The 17739-nt window shown below is 44.0% G+C and overlaps 3 protein-coding genes across 6 annotated transcripts; 2 read left to right on the plus strand and 1 right to left on the minus strand.

Annotated features, from left to right (window-relative positions):
- Positions 1-273: 273 nt before the first annotated feature.
- pdcd7 (programmed cell death 7) lies at positions 274-6942 on the plus strand. The gene is made up of 5 exons (XM_085359079.1): positions 274-1171; positions 1542-1680; positions 4041-4271; positions 4359-4446; positions 6546-6942. Exons 1-5 carry the CDS (start codon positions 308-310, stop codon positions 6688-6690), a joined length of 1467 nt encoding a protein of 488 aa, XP_085215205.1. The 5' UTR covers positions 274-307; the 3' UTR covers positions 6691-6942.
- Positions 6943-8171: 1229 nt separating this feature from the next.
- ubap1lb (ubiquitin associated protein 1-like b) lies at positions 8172-15244 on the plus strand. Of its 4 annotated transcripts, none has more exons than XM_085359088.1 (6): positions 8172-8224; positions 9586-9706; positions 11010-11564; positions 12263-12469; positions 14904-15005; positions 15110-15244. In XM_085359088.1, the coding sequence occupies exons 1-6, from the start codon at positions 8172-8174 to the stop codon at positions 15242-15244; spliced, it is 1173 nt and encodes a 390-aa protein (XP_085215214.1). The 4 variants fall into 4 exon arrangements, with proteins under 4 accessions (XP_085215214.1, XP_085215223.1, XP_085215233.1 ...); XM_085359097.1 differs by lacking the exon at positions 8172-8224 and adding an exon at positions 11862-11893 and having other exon boundaries at positions 9599-9706; positions 11010-11594; positions 12271-12469; XM_085359107.1 differs by lacking the exon at positions 8172-8224 and having other exon boundaries at positions 9599-9706; positions 11010-11588.
- Positions 15245-15835: 591 nt separating this feature from the next.
- On the minus strand, positions 15836-17332 carry kbtbd13a (kelch repeat and BTB domain containing 13a). The gene has a single exon (XM_085353841.1). The coding sequence runs from the start codon at positions 17330-17332 to the stop codon at positions 15836-15838; it is 1497 nt and encodes a 498-aa protein (XP_085209967.1).
- Positions 17333-17739: the final 407 nt, after the last annotated feature.

Consider the following 17739-nt stretch of genomic DNA (forward strand, 5'->3'; position numbering starts at 1 on the left):
TATGCGGCGAAACAAACGTTTTAAGAAGCCTTGCACTTCCGGCCTGCGAAGGCCATGTACGTCGAAGGATGCCCCAAGAGCACCTGGCTGCAGCCACTGTGGAGCTCCACAGTACAGTGTACCTTCTCAAGGATGCGGCCCCTGAGTGGCTGAGTTCCACATTTCCGCCTGTAGGTGGCGATGATGCAGCCGCAAGTTGGTTACTACACAAACATCAAGAACTAAAGAAGAAAGTCGCCGCGTACTGTTCTGTTTCAGCGGTGTGGTTCCGAGTTTTCTTCAAGGATACGGTGACTGTTACCAGGCCATGGATAGCTCGTACCGCTCAGACACTTCGGGCTATAACAGCAGCTATGTGCACTCGCAGTACAGTCACCCCGGGCTTCACGAAGCGCGGGAGCCGGACCTCACGGCTCCACAGTGGACGCCTCCGCCGGCTTACGACGCTCGTCCCTTCGGTGTGGGTTTCACGGGGCCACCTTTTGCCCAACCTTATGGATTTGACCCCTCTGTGCCCCCGCCTGGTTTCGGCTGCCCACCCCCCGGACACCTCCTGAACGCGCCACTCCCAAGCATCCCCGGAGCCCCCCAGCAACTCCAAACACGGCCTCACGCTCCTCGCTGTGACCGTGAGCTAGCGTCAAACCGCAGCCACACGGAGCACCGCGGCCCGGTAGCGACACGGGATCCGGACGATGATGTGACCCGGCAGAGGAAGCAGGACACGAAATGGGTCAGACAGTTCTTACAGGCCACAGGGAAGAAGAGCTGCGGGAGGCTACAGAGCCAGCACTCACCGCAACTGAGCTCCATCTCCTCCCTCAGACAGGCTCTGTACGGGGCAGCTCAGCTCATTTCACGGCTGGAAGACCTTTGTCACACTCTGACTCACTCTCTGCACGGTGACGGTGAGTGGACGCACTCATACTTAAGGGCTTTAGGCATCAAGGCAGAGCTGGCGGACAAAGCCAGACTTCTCGCCGACACCTCACGGTTAGGTGAGCTGAAGGCTCAAGTGTCCCGGGCTGCTTGCAGGAGGCTCCGCAGACTCAGAGCCAGGAGAGAAGCAAAGACGGAGGAGAAAGACGCGGAAGAGCGCAGGTCTCTCAAAGAGACCGCTGTAGACAAATGGAGGATGAAACTGATGCAGGAAGTGGAGGAGAAGAAAAAGGTATGAACGATTTTGTCAGCCACGTGTTTAAAGAGTTAACTGTTACACTTCCCGTGGCTGTAATCATGGCCAGGGTTTCATATTATGAAGCCAACTGCATGTTTGGGACAGTTTGTTCCACTTTTGGCTCAGATCATAGTGCTGCAAAGACTGTGTTTATGAGCGGCAGCCAATCAGACTGCAGCAAGCTTAAAGAGCGGTTGGTACTGAAACAAGAGGTGCTCCAAAGCGCTTGTGTCAGGGCTGCATCAAGTATGGAGAATGAAACGCTCTGAAGAGGGCTCATTATGGCCACAGCTTGTTCCGGTCATAGCGCCTGTCGTCCTGTGTGGTGTTGTTCCAAATGCTAACATCAGTGTTTGTGTTGCAGGAGAAGGAACTGAAGATGGCTGCAGACTCTGTCCTTTGTGAAGTTAGGAAGAAGCAGGCGGATGTGAAGAGGATGCAGGACATCCTGAGATCCCTGGAGAAGCTGCGTAGGCTGAGGAGAGAAGCGGTATCCAAGAAAGGTGGGAGTAGGTGTTGTATCGAGCTGGATGCACTCTCAGAGTGGACTCTCCCCCTGTCTATCAGGTTGCAGCAAACCTGAATCTTTCTTATTAATTTATGCTGGAGTCTTTAATGCTTTAGTATTGAATGGGCTTTGCAGACTTCACCATGGTTACAGTTGGACAATTTTTCCGAGCCTTAAAAACATTTGACAGACCCCCAAAAGTCGTTGGTGGCGTTTGAATGTGTTCTTACTTAAAGACATGTTATTTGCTATAATGATTAGGGGTGACATACATTTTTTTTCTGAGATGACACAAAAATGGGTGTCTGGTGGGATGCTACGAAAGAATATTTGAGGACGAGGATTATTTCCTTAGCTTCCTTTTATGAAGAAGACAGCTAATGAAAATATCACCACACAGGAATCTCAGCTAAAAGGAGGCTTTACATTCTTATACTAAGAACAAGGCTATGTTAGATAGCCTTTGATTGTGCTGAATGGGATTATTTGTTTAAGACATTAGAAAAAGTTGGCTTTGGCCTTCGTTTTGACACATGGGTTTATATTGGTTGCATTTTATTCACAGAGATCCATGAGACAAGGTTGCCCCCTCAGCCCTGGGTTGTTCACAACTGCCATAGAACATTTGGCACAAAAGTTGAGAAACAACATGAAAGTTGCTGTGGACAGCAATCATCATAAACGTATTTTATATGCAAATTCATAACATGACATGGGCAGAATAATGCCCATGTTAGGACAGTCCCCTTATACTTTATTCAAACAGTGGCAATTTTGGTGGTCCTCAAATGGTCTCAGATACTCCTGTATACAAATTGCCTCCGACTATACTGATATGGTCAAAGCAAACATGAGACCAATGCTGGAAAAAATTGGTAGATTGTTTAGAATAAACCTTACACAATGATGACTGCACATGTGATTTATTATATAATATCTAGTATCCCACTTATATATTCAAGATTCTTACTTTAAAGAACTGGATAGTTTGATTCAGCAGTTTCTCTGGGGCAGGTCAAGTCAAGTGGCCTTGTTGTCAGAAAGTTCCTCCGAGACCTGGTGCTACATATTACATATAACAGGCAATCAACAAAAGACTATATAAAGTACAAGTGTGCCAAAATTGCAAAACAAACAGTGCAACACCAGAACTATACAGACACAGGACAGTGCAGTCACAACACTGCAACAATGACAGTGGGTTGTGCAAAAAGTGTGTGTATGAGGAAAAAAAAGTGCTTGTGGTAGGTGTGTGTCAGTCCACTCATTGAGTGTTCAGGAGTTTGATGGCTTGGGGTTTGGTTCCCAAACTTTTTTCGCTGGGCCCCCCTTTGTTTTGCAAGAAAAATGTTCGCCGTGCGCGCACGCACACACACACACACGCCCATATTTTGGTTTATTTCACACCTCAAACATTTAGTAAACAGTTAAGCAAATACAAGTAATCAGCAATAAATTACAGGTAGTAATAAAATAAACTACTAACTCTTTCACGCTGCGTCCGCACCTACACGGGTGATTTTGAACACGCAGCTGTTTCGTCCACGTAAACGACGTTTCGAATCAAAACTGAAATTTTTTTTAAACTCTTTTGCTGTAACTGCTGTCCTGCTGTAACTTTACTGTATAAAGAGCAAACATCTCCAACATGTCAGGAGTATTTAGTCATTATGAGAAGTGTTTGTGAACTAAAAATCAAGAATGTGGGATCCTGTTAGTCCGTGATTTAAACAGCTCAGCGCTGCTCCTGACGCAGGGAAAAGCAACCCTGCAGGGAGACCTACCTCTGCACCTGTGCAGGTGAAGCCAAAGGGAAGATTTGCTTCACCATATTTTCTAGTCTTTGGCTTAGAATGAAGTTGGTTTGGAAACATATTCAGCGATGCTTCATCTCCTGCTTTGCGTTTGTGTGGGCGCCCGTGCTAGCAGTGTCCAAGCATTTTGTTTTTGTTTTTTTTCCCCTTTTCATACTGCACCCCCCTGCAATGGCTTTAAACTCGCACATAGATTCAGACATGAGACATGTGACTCCATTTATGCCAGGTGTCGTGGAAGTTTAACACTGAAAAGTACAGCACTTCTTTAAATACAGGTCATCCTTGACCCCTCAGAGAAAGAGAGAGTGTCACCTAAAGACTGTTTCCTGCCTCATCCCACCACTTCCTGAGAGATATTAGAACAAAAATCTCCACCTGTCGAATCCCCCCACACGGCCCCTGGGTGTCTCCAATGTCCTCACGAAGCCTAGTTGAGCGTGCAATAAAGTTGAAACTAAATGCTGTCCCGCATGAATTCAACTGAGTGACACAGAAGCGAAACGTGTGATAAATAATAAAATACATTTCCATCACACAGGCATTGTGACTGAGTTGCAAAACGATGAGGTGTTCAGCAGCACCCTGGAGCAGCTGAGACTGGTGATAAAGAGGAGGACTGTAGTTTACTCGGCAGAGGAGAAGGCCCTGATGGTGATGCTGGAAGGAGAGCAAGAGGAGGAGAGGAGGAGAGAGCGGGAGCGCCGAGTGAGGAAGGAGAGAGAGCGACAACTGCAGAGGAAGCACAGAGTAGACTCCATGCTGTTTGGGGGTATGGCTGTGCACGTGTGTGTGCGTGTGTGTGCGTGCACAGGATATGACTGTGTTGTCATCCACTCCTGTTGTGTTTGTTTGATAGAGGAGTTCCCAGGCAGCTGTGCCCTGCAGCCCTTCAGAGACTATTACAGCCAGGCGGAGCACTCGCTGCCTGCGCTCATCCACGTCAGGTCAGTCTGCTCGTCACACATCTTTGTACACTTTGCTTTCTCTGTTGGGCTCTTTGTGAGGAAAGTGTAGAAAATATGAATAATAATATAATAATAAATTTTATTTATAGGCGCCTTTCAGACCCTCAAGGTCACCTCACAGTAGCACGTAAACAATACCATAAAAAACATAAGAAAAATGTACATATAGCAAACATGGTAGATAAAATCTAGACATAAACAGTCATAAAAGTATAAAAGCAAATATAAAAACTGAGCAGGTAAAAATGGCCTAAGACAGATCAGGTGTATGCAGTTCCAAACAGATGGGTTTTGAGACGTGATTTAAAAGTGGTGAGACAGTGTGTGGTCCGGAGAGCAAGTGGGAGTGCATCCAAAGTCTCGGGGCAGAACAACTAAAGGCTCTGAGTCCAATGGTAGTCAGGCGAGCAGGTGGAACTGACAGAAGGGAAGCTGAAGAAGAGCGGAGTGTACGAAGGGGCGAGTATGTGTGGAGAAGATCGGATAGATATGGAGGAGCGAGGTTATGAAGCCCTTTGAAAGTGAGAAGCAGGATCTTGACACGGAGGTGAACTGGGAGCCAATGGAGCTGTTTAAGAACAGCTGTTATATGTTCAGTGGATCTAGTTCTGGAAATAATACGAGCAGCTGTATTTTGAAACAACTGCAATTTATGGATGATTTATGAGGTAAACCATAGAGAAGAGAATCACAATAATCCTGACGAGATGTGAAAAGAGCATTGACAAGTATGGCGGTACTGTGTGGTGTGAGTGAGGGACGAAGACGGTTAATATTACGGAGATGAAAGTAGGAAGACCGAGTGATATTATTTATATGTGCTGTGAAGGACAGAGTGCTGTCGAGGATGACACCAAGACTCTTAACCTGAGGGGAGGGTGTGACATCAGAGTTATCAATGGATAACAAAAGACTGGTTGGAACTGGAGTCAGTTTTGATCTGGAGCCTATTAAAATTCTGTTTTATTGCCATTAAGTTTAAGAAAGTTGTGAGTAAACCAGAGCTTGATTTCACTTAAACAGTCAGAAATGGATGTGGGTGGGAGAGTAGCTGTGGGTTTGGAGGACAGGTAGAGCTGGGTGTCATCTGCATAGCAGTGAAACTGGATGTTATGCTTCCTAAAAATATTACCTCGGGGTAGGAGGTAGATGATAAAAAGTAAAGGACCCAGGACAGAGCCTTGGGGTTCACCGGAATTAACTGGAGTAGATACTGATCTGTGACGGAGTAATTGAACAAACTGTGAGCGGCCAGAGAGATAAGAGGTAAACCAGGCGAGTGCTGAACCATTGATGCCAATAGATGCTAATCTGTGAAGGAGGATGCGGTGGGAGATGAGTCCAGAGTCAGCTGCAAGCAGAAGATCATTGGAGATTTTTACCAGAGATGTTTCTGTGCTGTGACATGAACTGAAGCCAGACTGAAACTGTTCGTACAGGTTATTGACAGTGGTTAAACTGGCATCTTATGAAAACATGGCTCGTGGTCTATTAGATAAATATTATCAGTATAACTGTATTTGGTCTTCTTTCACCAGTTGGCTCTTTGCCACTTGATGTACATGTAGGTAAGTGAGTAGTGGTTGGTGTGTGCAGAACAGAGTACAACAGTGTCCCAGCCTGAGTTGGCTGGGACGTCCACTCTGGGGAAGCGTGGCAGCGGTGTTGAATGTGGATGATCCTTCTCGCTGCAGAATGAAGGGCTTGGGAATGACAGCAGCTGCTGACATCCTCTTCCTCGGCACCGTGTTCAACATACCTGAGTGCTGCAGACCTTCAAACTTCTGCTTTCCTCGAGGTGTTCACACTGATGATGATGAGCTAACTAAGTGTGTGTTACTCCCACTCTTCATTCCAGTGGCAGCAGCAAGGCTCGTGTGGGGACGTAACAGCTGCAGTTGCGTCTGGTGTTTGCATTTATCATAGTTTTGAATGTTCCCACATGTATAATGTTAGAAGTGACAGAGAGAGGACTCGTATGGCAAAAACAGCTGTTCAGTAAGAGAACGAGCTATGATTCGTATACCAGCAGTTTGACTAATAACATGAGTTCTGCCACCCACGTATTTGTGTTTCAGAAAAGAATGGGACACATGTTTGGTGGCAGTAGATCATCCTGGTAGTTCATCCGTTCCTCAGAGCTGGGTCCTGCCGAACCCCCCATCAGACCAGGCCTGGGCCTCCGCCCTGCAGACGAGTGACACGGACTGTGAGAACCTCTGACTGGTCCTCGGCTGCACAGTGCAACAACCAGGTGACGGTGACAAAGATGGCCGCAGCTTACCTGGAGCTTTCAACGCGCTTCCATCGACGCTTAGACGAGAGGAGCAGCAGTCTCTGCATTTGAAACGGATGTAAGCCTTCTTGGGACAACAGGAAGTGTTTTATCTGTGAGGTGCAGCGTGGAACAGCCCACAGTATGGACTTATGCCTGTTTTCTTTACTCAGTAACAGTTTGTATTTTACTCTGATGAATTTTCTAAAGACAAAATAAAATGAACAATATGAAGTTGTCACGCAGTTTATTATCCACAGCAACATATTACTCATGGTTCAGTGCCCATGTGTTTAGGAGAAAGTGTCACCTGTAGCCCGACTCACATGAGAGGGGTAAACGCTGCTCGATCACAGAGGAGTGGGCACAGCAGGACGTGTCTGCGTCCTCTGATCGTGGCTTTTCTCAGCTCTGTGGTGTGCAGCAGCTTCATTTCTATTCAAAGACTTTACACTATATTGTTAGCTACAAATACTACAGCCCCCCTTTAAGACGTCTGGTCTTCTGATTAGCTGCCCTGTATAAACATCGGAGCCAAGAGCTGAAAAGGTGTTGATCTCACAGGGATCACGTGTACTTTCTTTGACCTCTTCGGTCATGTTGCCATGTTTAATGATTGTCCTCCACTGTGAAAACACGTAATGCACCTAATAAAGTGACCGGGAGGTAAGTGTGGCCACTATGTTGTTAGGTATAATTAGTGTGTGTTAAGTCCTTATTGACTTCAGAACAGCCTTAGTTGTCACGCTCAAGAACCCAGTCTGACATTATTTGGGCTTTACCTCACAACGGCTTATCCTAAAGAAGATGCCTGCGCATCAGCAACAATACTTGGGTAGACTGGCGTTCAACAGTGCTGAGGAGGCACTAAGGAGCTCTTCTGCAGACAGTTTAAAGCAGTCTGGTCGTTCTCCCCTTATTGCTGCCGCAGCTGCTGCCACCAAGCTGCTCATTGTGTGTGTGTGTGTGTGTGTGTGTGTGTGTGTGTGTGTGTGTGTGTGTGTTAAAGATGCCATCAGATCATCAGTTTCTGAAATTCTCAGGTCAGCCTGGCACCAAGTCCCTTCAATCACCTTTTTTCTTTGTGCATTCTGATATTTAAACTTCAGTAGTGCGTCTTGATTGGGTCTAGATAGCTAAAGGGATTAAGTTGCTGCCGTGTCATTGGCTGATTATATACTTGAACACCTAATAAAATGGTCTGTGTATATACACATATACGTTCAGACTCAGACAGGTGCCCTGGAGTCTAACATTTGTGTGACTTCACACAAATATTAGGGACATGTGGGTGTCCTTGTGACTGCAGGCACCATCTGATGTCCTTACTTGCTTCTCTTGAGCTGTCAACTGTGTACACAGTAAGTCAGCTGATGAGGGTTACTGGAGATCAGTGGATTAGTGTCCCAGGTGGTTCTCTAAGTGATGAATGATACATCACAAACTAAGTGACTGCAGCTCTGACCACACAAAGACACAAGGGTAAGCTTTTTTTCTATTTTCAACAGTGTATTTCATTAGATCTCTCCGTGTGTGTATATACGTGTGTGTGTGTAGGGAGAGTGGGGGATTTAGAGCACATTTTATTGTATTTATGAAAGGCACATAGTCTGCTATGTGACTTAAAGAGTAGTGAGTGTGCAGCATCAGATAATTATACTTGTCTTAACAAGTCTTGCACAGCTTTTGAACTTAGAAATAGTCATATACACATTTGTTCTTATTCAGCAGCAGAAAGCGTCAGAGGTGACACACAAAGCCTTCAGCATCTGTGGTCTTTGGTGTTGCGAGTCCTCGGCCATCTGTCTGCTGGCTGTGTCTTCATGCTGCACAAACCTGATTAGTGCTGAGTGCACAGTTGTGTGTACCATCTCTCTCACACACACACACATTAACACCTAGAGACAAACTGTAGGTTTGTTTGTTTGTGAAAGAGGCCGTCCATTCTCTAATCTGAGCTCGAGATGACAGAAAGGAAAAGCTCATGATGACGGTTTTCTAGGAAAATCCTTTGTCGTGGTACCTGTGTGCTGATGACTGAGAAATGGATTGAGCGTTGTTGGCAGTCTGACATCTTTATTCAAGCCTGACTGAGCATGGAGAACACAACCGTACCTTACAACAAAAATTGTACTGTTTGACAAAAAGAGTAGTTGAGAGAAGATTTATGGATTGATTGTGCTGATGAGGACAACCTGTACTCACTGAACCGCTTCGACGTCTGATGTGCATCACCTTTATGAAGATGAAAATCGCCTGCTGAAGTTGAGTGGAATCCCTTCTGAGGAAGACCGGTGGAAGACTGGACTTGGACTTTGAAGCACAGACTTATTACTGTAGAATCTAAACATTCGACAGTTGTTGATCCAAAGTAACACTCAAAGCAGTGATGCTCTTACCTTTCTTCACATGCTGGAAAAAGTAAATACAAAAAGCATTAAAAGAAATTATAATAACCCTGTTATCACATAATGTTAATTGTTTTTATAACCTTATTGAATATATTAGCAATAACAATAATGTTTGACAGATTACAGAGAGAAAAAAGAGACGGTGTTCTATTTGGCCTAATGGAAATCTTCAGGCTTCTCGTGGGAGGAATCATCAGGGACTCTAATATAAAAGCAGAAAATATTGAAAGGCCAGCAGAAGTGGAGTGCACACTTCTGCAGTTAGAGCGGAGGGGTTAGAACAGGGCCACTGCCTGAACGCTGCAGCTCTCAGCTTGTGGAAATACAGATTGTTGTGTTTCCTTTCAGGGAGCACGGCGGTCCACATTACAGATCCACAACTGGAGGGATTGTGTGAGTTGTTCTATGGCTGACTTATCTTTGTTTTCTCAGTGGACTGAGCAGTATGGATGGTGTACCTCTGAGGGTGCCTCAGAGTGCTTCCTTTCAGGAACTAAAATATTCTGTCAGTACGACTGTCCCTGACTACTTCAACATCCTGCAGGAGACAGAGGTGAGTGTGTTTCTCTCTCTTGTGTTTCCCTGTTTGTTCCTCCTCCTTGCTGTTCTGTCTGTTGTGCAGTGTACCTTCTTTGCTGCACTGCTTTGAGCTGTCACCATTATTTCACTCCTTTAAAAAACACCAAAACAAACAAACCCTATCACACTGACAGGTGATAAGTTACAGGAAGAACCATGGCTCAATATCTGACTTTTTATGTTTTTTGTATGTATGTGATTAGTACACACTTACTAGCACTGCCAAATAAAAGACAACATTGCTCTTTACAGCTTTATGAGTATATGAAAGATGAAGGTCGATCTCGGACAAGAATGTTACAGCTGATCAGATTCCATACACAACATCACAGGTCTCTGTGCAGAAGAGTGCAGTCCTAGGATCAGCTGAGATACTGCACAGAACCCTCAAACTCGCAGGTAGAGGGCCTTGCACATACCACTAAAGGATGTATGCTTTAACAGGTAGCACTGGTATGGATCTGTCTTAGATTCAACCAGGTGCTGGAAACATTTCGTAGATTTTGGTCCATATTGACATGACGTCAGAACCCTGCACAGGAGGGTAAGCCACAGAAGATCACAGAAAAGGCTGGATGCTTGCTGAGTGCTACATCTAATCACTTTAATAGAAAGTAGATTAAATGGGAATGGGATAGAAAAGGTGGTCGTGACAATACAGAACATAGTCTGTCTGTTATTTTTATTTATTTATTTTTTTCATTTTTTTGTATACCACTTTGGTCTACCAGGTGTGTTTTTAAAGTGCTGTACAATACAAATTTAAATATAATAGTAAAATAGCAAAAACCAGACATTGCAAAAAAAAAAGAAGTCAGTCACCCACAGAGTTAAAGGCCAGGATGGAAGATAAGAAACATCTGACCCCAAAATAAAAACTGTCATCAAAGCAACCTGGGCTTCAAATCACCTCCAAAGGGCTACGAGGGGATTGTCTCCATGCCACATTAATGCAATAATTAATGGGAGAGCATCCCTATCAAAGTATTTTTCATCCTCATTACTGAGTACAAATCAACATACTTTCCAGATGTTAGACATTTCTGTATTGTAAATGGTTTTTAGAGTAGTCATTGGTAATAATGTGAGATGCTAGATGCTATGTTTCACAAGCCTTACATTAGCCAGTCAAGTGTTGTTTACACTCAACTGGCTAATGTTAGCAATCCAAAAGACTAAACAATAAAATAATGAAAAGCCTGTCATCATTGAGTTGAATTTAAAAATGTAGCTTCAGACCTACAGAAGGACTTACACGATGTTTGCATGTTTGACAGTATGGATTCAGTCTGGAGAACTGGGTGCTAACTGGGCTGCAAAGTGGCTTTGCCACCCAGCACCAGCTTAACCCCTCTTCCTCTTCATCAAGCCTGCTGTCATCTTGTCCACCATACTGGATGCTGTTTAGCAGCCCTCGACAGAGCCTGGACTTCTGCGAGCCCAGCCCTCGACAGCGGTCCCACAGCCTCAACTCCTCCATCCTGCGTACCAAGGCTACCATCTCACCTTCAGATGACGAAGAGGGCACTACACAGAAAGCCAGGACGAGTTCCATAGTGACAGTGAGTCCGGGGGAACAGCGTCCTTCTGCAAACTGTCAGCGTGGTCAGAGGAAAGCACAGAAGGCCTTTGTCCCTGACCTGCTGAACCCCCCGGCCTGTCTGAGCAGCCTGCCCCACCAGCGCAGAAAGAACCTGCGTCAGTGTTCACTGTCAGTGCTCGACACGCCCACACAACAAGATCCCAACACAGAGACTTATCCCCAGAGCACTTCATCACACACAGCCTCGGACACGAGGATCCCTCCCAGCAGAACCAGCACAGCCAGCATGGTAAGAGGAACACGTGAGCTGTGTGTTTATGTGTGCGTGTGCTTTTGAAACTTTTACTGCAGAATGTAATACACAGTACAATACAGCTGATGACTGTGATACAGCATCACTGTCCAGGGAAAAAACACTAAATTCATACAGCCGTCTTCCAGCTTTACTTTGTGTTTATTGTCATAATTTCAGTATGTGGCTGTTCATTCACGAGGCCATGTGAGTCGGCAGTGTGGCGAAGTCTCAGTAGTCTAGACTATTGATAGTTCTATTTCCTGTCTAAATATAGCTTGAAGCTCATGGCAGTACCATCACCTGAGCTGCACGGTCAATCTCGAGTATAACTAGAACCAGACAGGCTCAGCATGATAACAGGTTCACTCTGTTTATGGTCAGGGTTGTGACTATTGAGATGTGTCAGATATTCTCATGGGATTACATTTCTTTTAATGTCAGCACTATTAACTATGAAAGGAAATAAGGTCTTCCTATCCAGCTTTTCTCCATTTTGCATTTTCAAAATGTTTTTCATGGATTTACACTCTAAAAATGATCTGCGTAAAGTATGCTCTCTGAATGCAGCCAAGGTGCAAGAGCTTCACGAGGATTAGCTAGTGTGAATTCTCACTAAAGCTGCATGTCAGGTCTACCATGCCCTGTTCTTTCTCAGCCACTCGCTACATTCACTGCAGTCTGCCATTTCTTAGATATTCAGACCAGACACCTGTAGAAACCCCCCTGTCATGTCAGGCCCCAGGGGTTTGTCCTCCTCTGCTTTGGACTCTACAGCAGAACTCCTGTCAGCTCTAAACCCAGCGGAGAGAGAGTTGCTGGAGGCCATCACTGCAAGGGGCTACTCTCTTCATACTGCCATCACTGCCCTTCAGAGGACAGGACAGCAGACCCCAGATGAGGTCAGTGTTATATCCAACAACAAGGCAGTGCTGCTCGAAAACACTTGGTCAACTTTTGGCTCCAGCTGTCGGGATCATGCAGTCTGTTCTATAAACACTGATGCAGTACAAATACAGCTACTATAAGTCAGTGTGAAAATAGTGGTCACACTTGGACCTACAGCATTATGGGTCCATGAACCAAACAGAATAAATCTGAAAGGACAAGAAAGGATAGGTGAGAAACCAGGATCAGCCTTAACTGTGCATGGATTAAATAGCTTTAAAGAAACAAACTTAGTCCTTCAGCAACATTTGTTAGTTCTGATGCTGGAAGATTAAAGACTAGTGTATTTCATGATTTCACAGAGCTCACACTCTGATCTGAACTCTGTGCCTCAGTCAGTATGAGGTTCTCTATCATTGGCTTCGTCTGCTCACCCCTAACTTGTCGTGGCAGATGGTTGCCTTCCCCAGCCTGGTTCTGCTGGAGGCTCTTCCTGTTAAAAGGGAGTTTATATTTCCCACTTTCACCAAATTTCTTGCTCATAGAGGGTCACATGATTGTTGTTGTTTTTTTCTGTTTTCTCTGTATTAATGATTGGTCTTTACTAGAGATGATGCGATACCATTTTTTTTATGTCCGATACCGATATCATAAATTTGGATATCTGCCGATACTGATATGAATCCATATAGTGTGTTTTTTAATCAATATTTTATTTTTTTAATATTTTAATCAATCAATTTTAATATCTTGCTGCTTTTTGTATAAGTTCATACTCTGTTATACCTGTATGCAAAAAATACACTGCACCCAAAATATTTCATAGTTCAGCAAAATGGATCAATCTAATAAACTTAAACCTGCAGCATCCTCCCTATTCTGGTATTTTAAAGAGTAAGCAACCTAACTAATAGGGTTGCAAACTCCCAGCAAAAAAAAAAGAAAAAAAAAAGGGAACCACGCTCCACCTCATGATGCTTAATCAACGTAATCAACTTTAATTTGATGCAGTGTGAAAAAAATGCACAGAAATAAATTATTTTCCAAGAAATATTAAATAGATTCAACATCTTTCCTGCAGACTGCACAGATGGTACCTTCCCAAAGGAAAAAGTACTACAGCTTACTAGGGTATATTAGACTTAACAGTTACTATATACAGTAATGGACTTCTATGTATTTTACATCAGATTAAAACTTTGGGTGTAAGATTCAGACAATTAATTATTAAAAGCTCGACATTTTAAATGAGAATAAGAAAGAAAAGTATGTCTTTGTGCCCCCTTTTCCCTGTTCATGCCCTATCGGCCCCCCTGGCTAAACTTTGCTAGATCCGCCCCTGCACAGTTACCAGCGTCAGCTGCGTAGAAAAAGATCCTGGTGTAGAAAGTAATATTAAATAAATTCTAACAACAGCTTATCAAGCTTAAACGTGCTGCTGTCGTGCTGCTCTATTACATTTTTTATTTCTCTCCGATATCCGATCTAGTAATTTACGTCAGTATCGGACCGATACCGATACATAATATCGGATCGGTCCATCTCTAGTCTTTACATAACAATATAAAGCACCTCAGGGTGGCTGTTGTTCTGATTTTGCACTATAAATGAAATTGAATTAAATTGTTATCTTCTTAATCACAGTAATAAGAAATGACTGCCTTACAGAGCATATTATTGTGTTCCTGTTTGGTCTGGACACTGTGCTTTGTGTATGTTAGAGCAGAAACAGGTTGCAGTAATGTGTGGATGGTGGATTAGTGTTAGTCAGAGCATTACTAAAGTTTATATACGTTGTAGAGGAACATCCACAGTTTCAAAGGCCTGTAACAGAAAAGATTACACATACGTTTTAACGAAATGGTTGGTTTGGAAAGTAAGTTGTTGAGAAAGTTCTACAGGAAAGTTAATTTTTTTTCCCCAAATCACTTTAAACTTACTCTCAACTTCACTGAATATTGAAAACAACAACTGGCCCTAATATAATCCTCATCTGTCGCACTCATGCACCAGGGTTGTGTTTTTGCTTTTATTTATCACCCATCTGTAAACAAATGGAAAATATAAAATTACATTTTACAAATTAAACTACACATATTCATACTACTTTTTAATTTATTACATAAACCTTACCCAATGAATCAATCAACTGACTAACAAAAAATTATTTGGCCGTTATTTTGGTTAATAATGGAGTTCCACCGGGTTCTGTGCTAGGACTAGTTCACCCAGATACCCAACTTTATCTATCCGTAAACCCAGATAATGCGCAACAATTAGTTAAACTGCAGGAATGTCTTAAAGATGTAAACATATGGACTACTCAAAATTTCTTGTTTCTAAATGCAGATAAAACTGAGGTTATTGTATTCATTGAATCTGATTGGAAACAGTCAATAACTTTTTCCATGTGACAGCTCTTCTCTTGTATGAATGAATATTTGGCAGATCTTGAGTTATCTGGTGGCGTGTGACCACTTGTGTCAGCTGGGTTATGACATGTCCCAGGTGGAAGAGGCCTTGGAGATGTTTCAAAACTGTGAAACAAAGGTAAGTTTTTAAAGTTATCGGAGACAACAAAGCTTGGCACTTTTTGTCTGATGAAGTCAGTTCGATTAGAAACTTTAAAGAAAGTAAATGTTTTCTTTCTCGAGGCAAAGGAGTTCCTACACCTGCTGAATCAGTTCAATGAGATGGGCTTTCAGAAGAATGCCATCAAAGAAGTGCTGCTGGTTCATGAAAACCACCGAGATCGGGCCCTGGAGGAGCTGATGATGCGTGTGTCCTGATAAAACACACACACTTTTCACATTGATATCTTGCAGACAATCATCTGTATTCTAAAAATTGCAGTCATATCTGACCTTGTGCTGGTATGAAACAACTGCACACATATAGTTGATGCTGACACTGCATTGTTAGATGATCTATTCATATTTCTGAATTAACCCATATCTTCTTTACCACTTTTTTAGATTCGTTTTGGAACAAAAATACTCTGATTAAAGTCCTGCTGTGTCTAAATTTTGAAGTGACGTAAATATTTGTAGTAATTGTGAACAAACTTATTAAAAGTGTGAAATTAATTTACACCATGACCATCTGTTTTCTTCAAGGACTGTGCAATAAAAAGTGTATATTACAGGGTGGGTCCCACAAACAAACACGATAAAAAGCTACATTAGTGCTAGCTTTGCAGCTTCATCCATCAATCCTGCTTTGATTCCTCCGTAGACAGTCTGAACAGTAAACAGTCTGAAATAATAGTTTGGGCAGACTAAACCAATTCTTTAGAGGTGCGATTGAAACAGCTGCAGTGTGGGCTGTAATCCTTTGCCACATATTATTAGAATAGAAATCAGAATGATGATCACCAGCTTTTAAATGTGCTGAAAGCATCCCAGGGGACATCTGTGACAGACATCAGTGTCTCTCAGGTTCTGGCTTGGGCAATTTCCTAAAAGGGAGGGAGTGGGTTTAGGAAGCCTCATCAAAAATGTATATATGGATCCAATCCTGCCAAAACCTTTCATCTCACGCCGGAGCCTCCATTTGTTCTCCTCTATGGTGTACTCTGTGGTCACGTGTCTGCTGAGCGTGAACACAGAATCTCCTCTGACCGCTGCCGTGAACAGAGAGCTCTTGCTGTTCCCGTACTGACCGGACATCACTGTCCACTGATCTGAAGTCAGGTTGTAACAGTCCATCACACATTGTAAGAAGTCTTCACATGGTCCATTCCGCATCACATAGAGGTTATCCCTGTGGGCCACCATATGAAGACCATAACTGTGCTGGCGGATGAGTGTAGTGACCAGATTCCACCGATTGTGTTCAGGTACGTACTCATGGATGTCTGTGGCCCCTTTCCCTTTCCAAAGACAGATATAGATCCTCTTCATGGCTACAGTGGACACCACTGAGGCTGCAGGGCACGGGAGGGAGGAAACAAAACTCCAGTTCTGATCAGACAGCCCATATCTCTCCACTGATGACAGAGCCTTCTTGTTATACTCCCCTCCTATAGCATAGAGACATCCCTCATGACCTATCAGAGAGAAGTTGTAGCGTAGCTGCTGAGGTCCACAAATCACTGACCATGAATTGGCCACGGGATCGTAGCAGAATCCAGTCTCCACCACCTTCTTGCTTAAATCATACAATCCTCCGATTATGTACAGTTTGTCGTCGAGGACTGCCACGCCTGCCATGATGGTGCTGGTGCTCATAGGAAGATGTGTGAGGATTCGCCACTCTTTTTGCTCTTCATCCAGATGACACACTGTCCTCTGGGCATCCTGGAGCAGCTCAGTGGATGGAGAGTGACTGCACACTGCCATGTAGCTACTTGGGAGAAGAGACTCAATGTACTCCAGCAGCTTACTGGGTAAGCTACGAACCTCCTCCCCTAGGTCAGCGTAGATGTCTCTGATGAATAAAGCTGCTCTGTGGAACAACTCCCACTCTCCGTAGGTTGCAGCTGTATGAAACATGAGCAAGCAGTTTTGGGAATTTATAATATTGATCAAATGCTTGGTGAGAGCTGGCACCTGGAGAAAAGCCGTACACTCTATTGCTTCGACGATCTCGTCACTGTTGAGGATGGGTCGCTTCCCATCCAGCACCTGCAGCAGAACTTGAAATCCCAGATTCCCCACACATTTCAGCTGGACCTCCTCCTGTTTAGACTCTCTCATTCCTGACTGGAACAATGCTCTGAAGTACTCACAGTTTTTGACTACAGTGGGTTTATCCACAGTGAAAACACAGTCTTTAATGCTGACTCGCAGGCTGTCTGCTCCCTTATATTGTCCTGACTGTTGGCTCAAGTGTGGGCAGCTGCTGGACTCCATGACATCTGTTCCATAAATCTTCATTTCATCTCCGGTGGAACTGGAAACGACGAGAAAAGTTTGAATCACGCCAAACTACAGCACGTAGACTGCGTCGTACCACAAGCTTGAGCGAATCCCTCTGATCCAGACCAAGGGTATCTGACACTGTATAAACTATTTGTTTGCAGAGCTCTGACAACAGACTCTATACATAGCAGCTAGAGGTGTGTCACAGTTCAAGTACATTATGAGGACATGCAGCCAGAGCAGAAAGAGGAGCTGGATAGTAGCTGTCAGTGTGCTGATGATTCACCCTTCATTTGTGGCTGACAGTTCTGGAACAGCTGAAGCTTTGTCCTTGATCGACATAAGCAAGAAAACTAAAACAATGGGCTTTTCCCCAGGGGCAGGACCTCCACTGGTATCTTTATCTTATGTTTATTGTGTCT

Source organism: Diplotaxodon limnothrissa, linkage group LG1 (genome assembly GCF_057381915.1).
Source record: "Diplotaxodon limnothrissa isolate DT_005_m linkage group LG1, D_limnothrissa_male_GT1.1, whole genome shotgun sequence".
Classification (NCBI taxonomy): domain Eukaryota; kingdom Metazoa; phylum Chordata; class Actinopteri; order Cichliformes; family Cichlidae; genus Diplotaxodon; species Diplotaxodon limnothrissa.

Bases quoted from the DNA above. Each gene is read 5' to 3' on its own strand.
- pdcd7 (XM_085359079.1), top strand. From the start codon at position 308: ATGGATAGCTCGTACCGCTCAGACACTTCGGGCTATAACAGCAGCTAT. The intron at 1,172-1,541 runs GTATGAACGATT...TTTGTGTTGCAG, and splicing joins AAGTGGAGGAGAAGAAAAAG to GAGAAGGAACTGAAGATGGC. The intron at 4,447-6,545 runs GTCAGTCTGCTC...TTTGTGTTTCAG, and splicing joins CCTGCGCTCATCCACGTCAG to AAAAGAATGGGACACATGTT.
- ubap1lb (XM_085359088.1), top strand. From the start codon at position 8,172: ATGATACATCACAAACTAAGTGACTGCAGCTCTGACCACACAAAGACA. The intron at 12,470-14,903 runs GTCAGTGTTATA...AATATTTGGCAG, and splicing joins GACAGCAGACCCCAGATGAG to ATCTTGAGTTATCTGGTGGC. The intron at 15,006-15,109 runs GTAAGTTTTTAA...TTCTTTCTCGAG, and splicing joins TTCAAAACTGTGAAACAAAG to GCAAAGGAGTTCCTACACCT.
- kbtbd13a (XM_085353841.1), bottom strand. From the start codon at position 17,332: ATGAAGATTTATGGAACAGATGTCATGGAGTCCAGCAGCTGCCCACAC.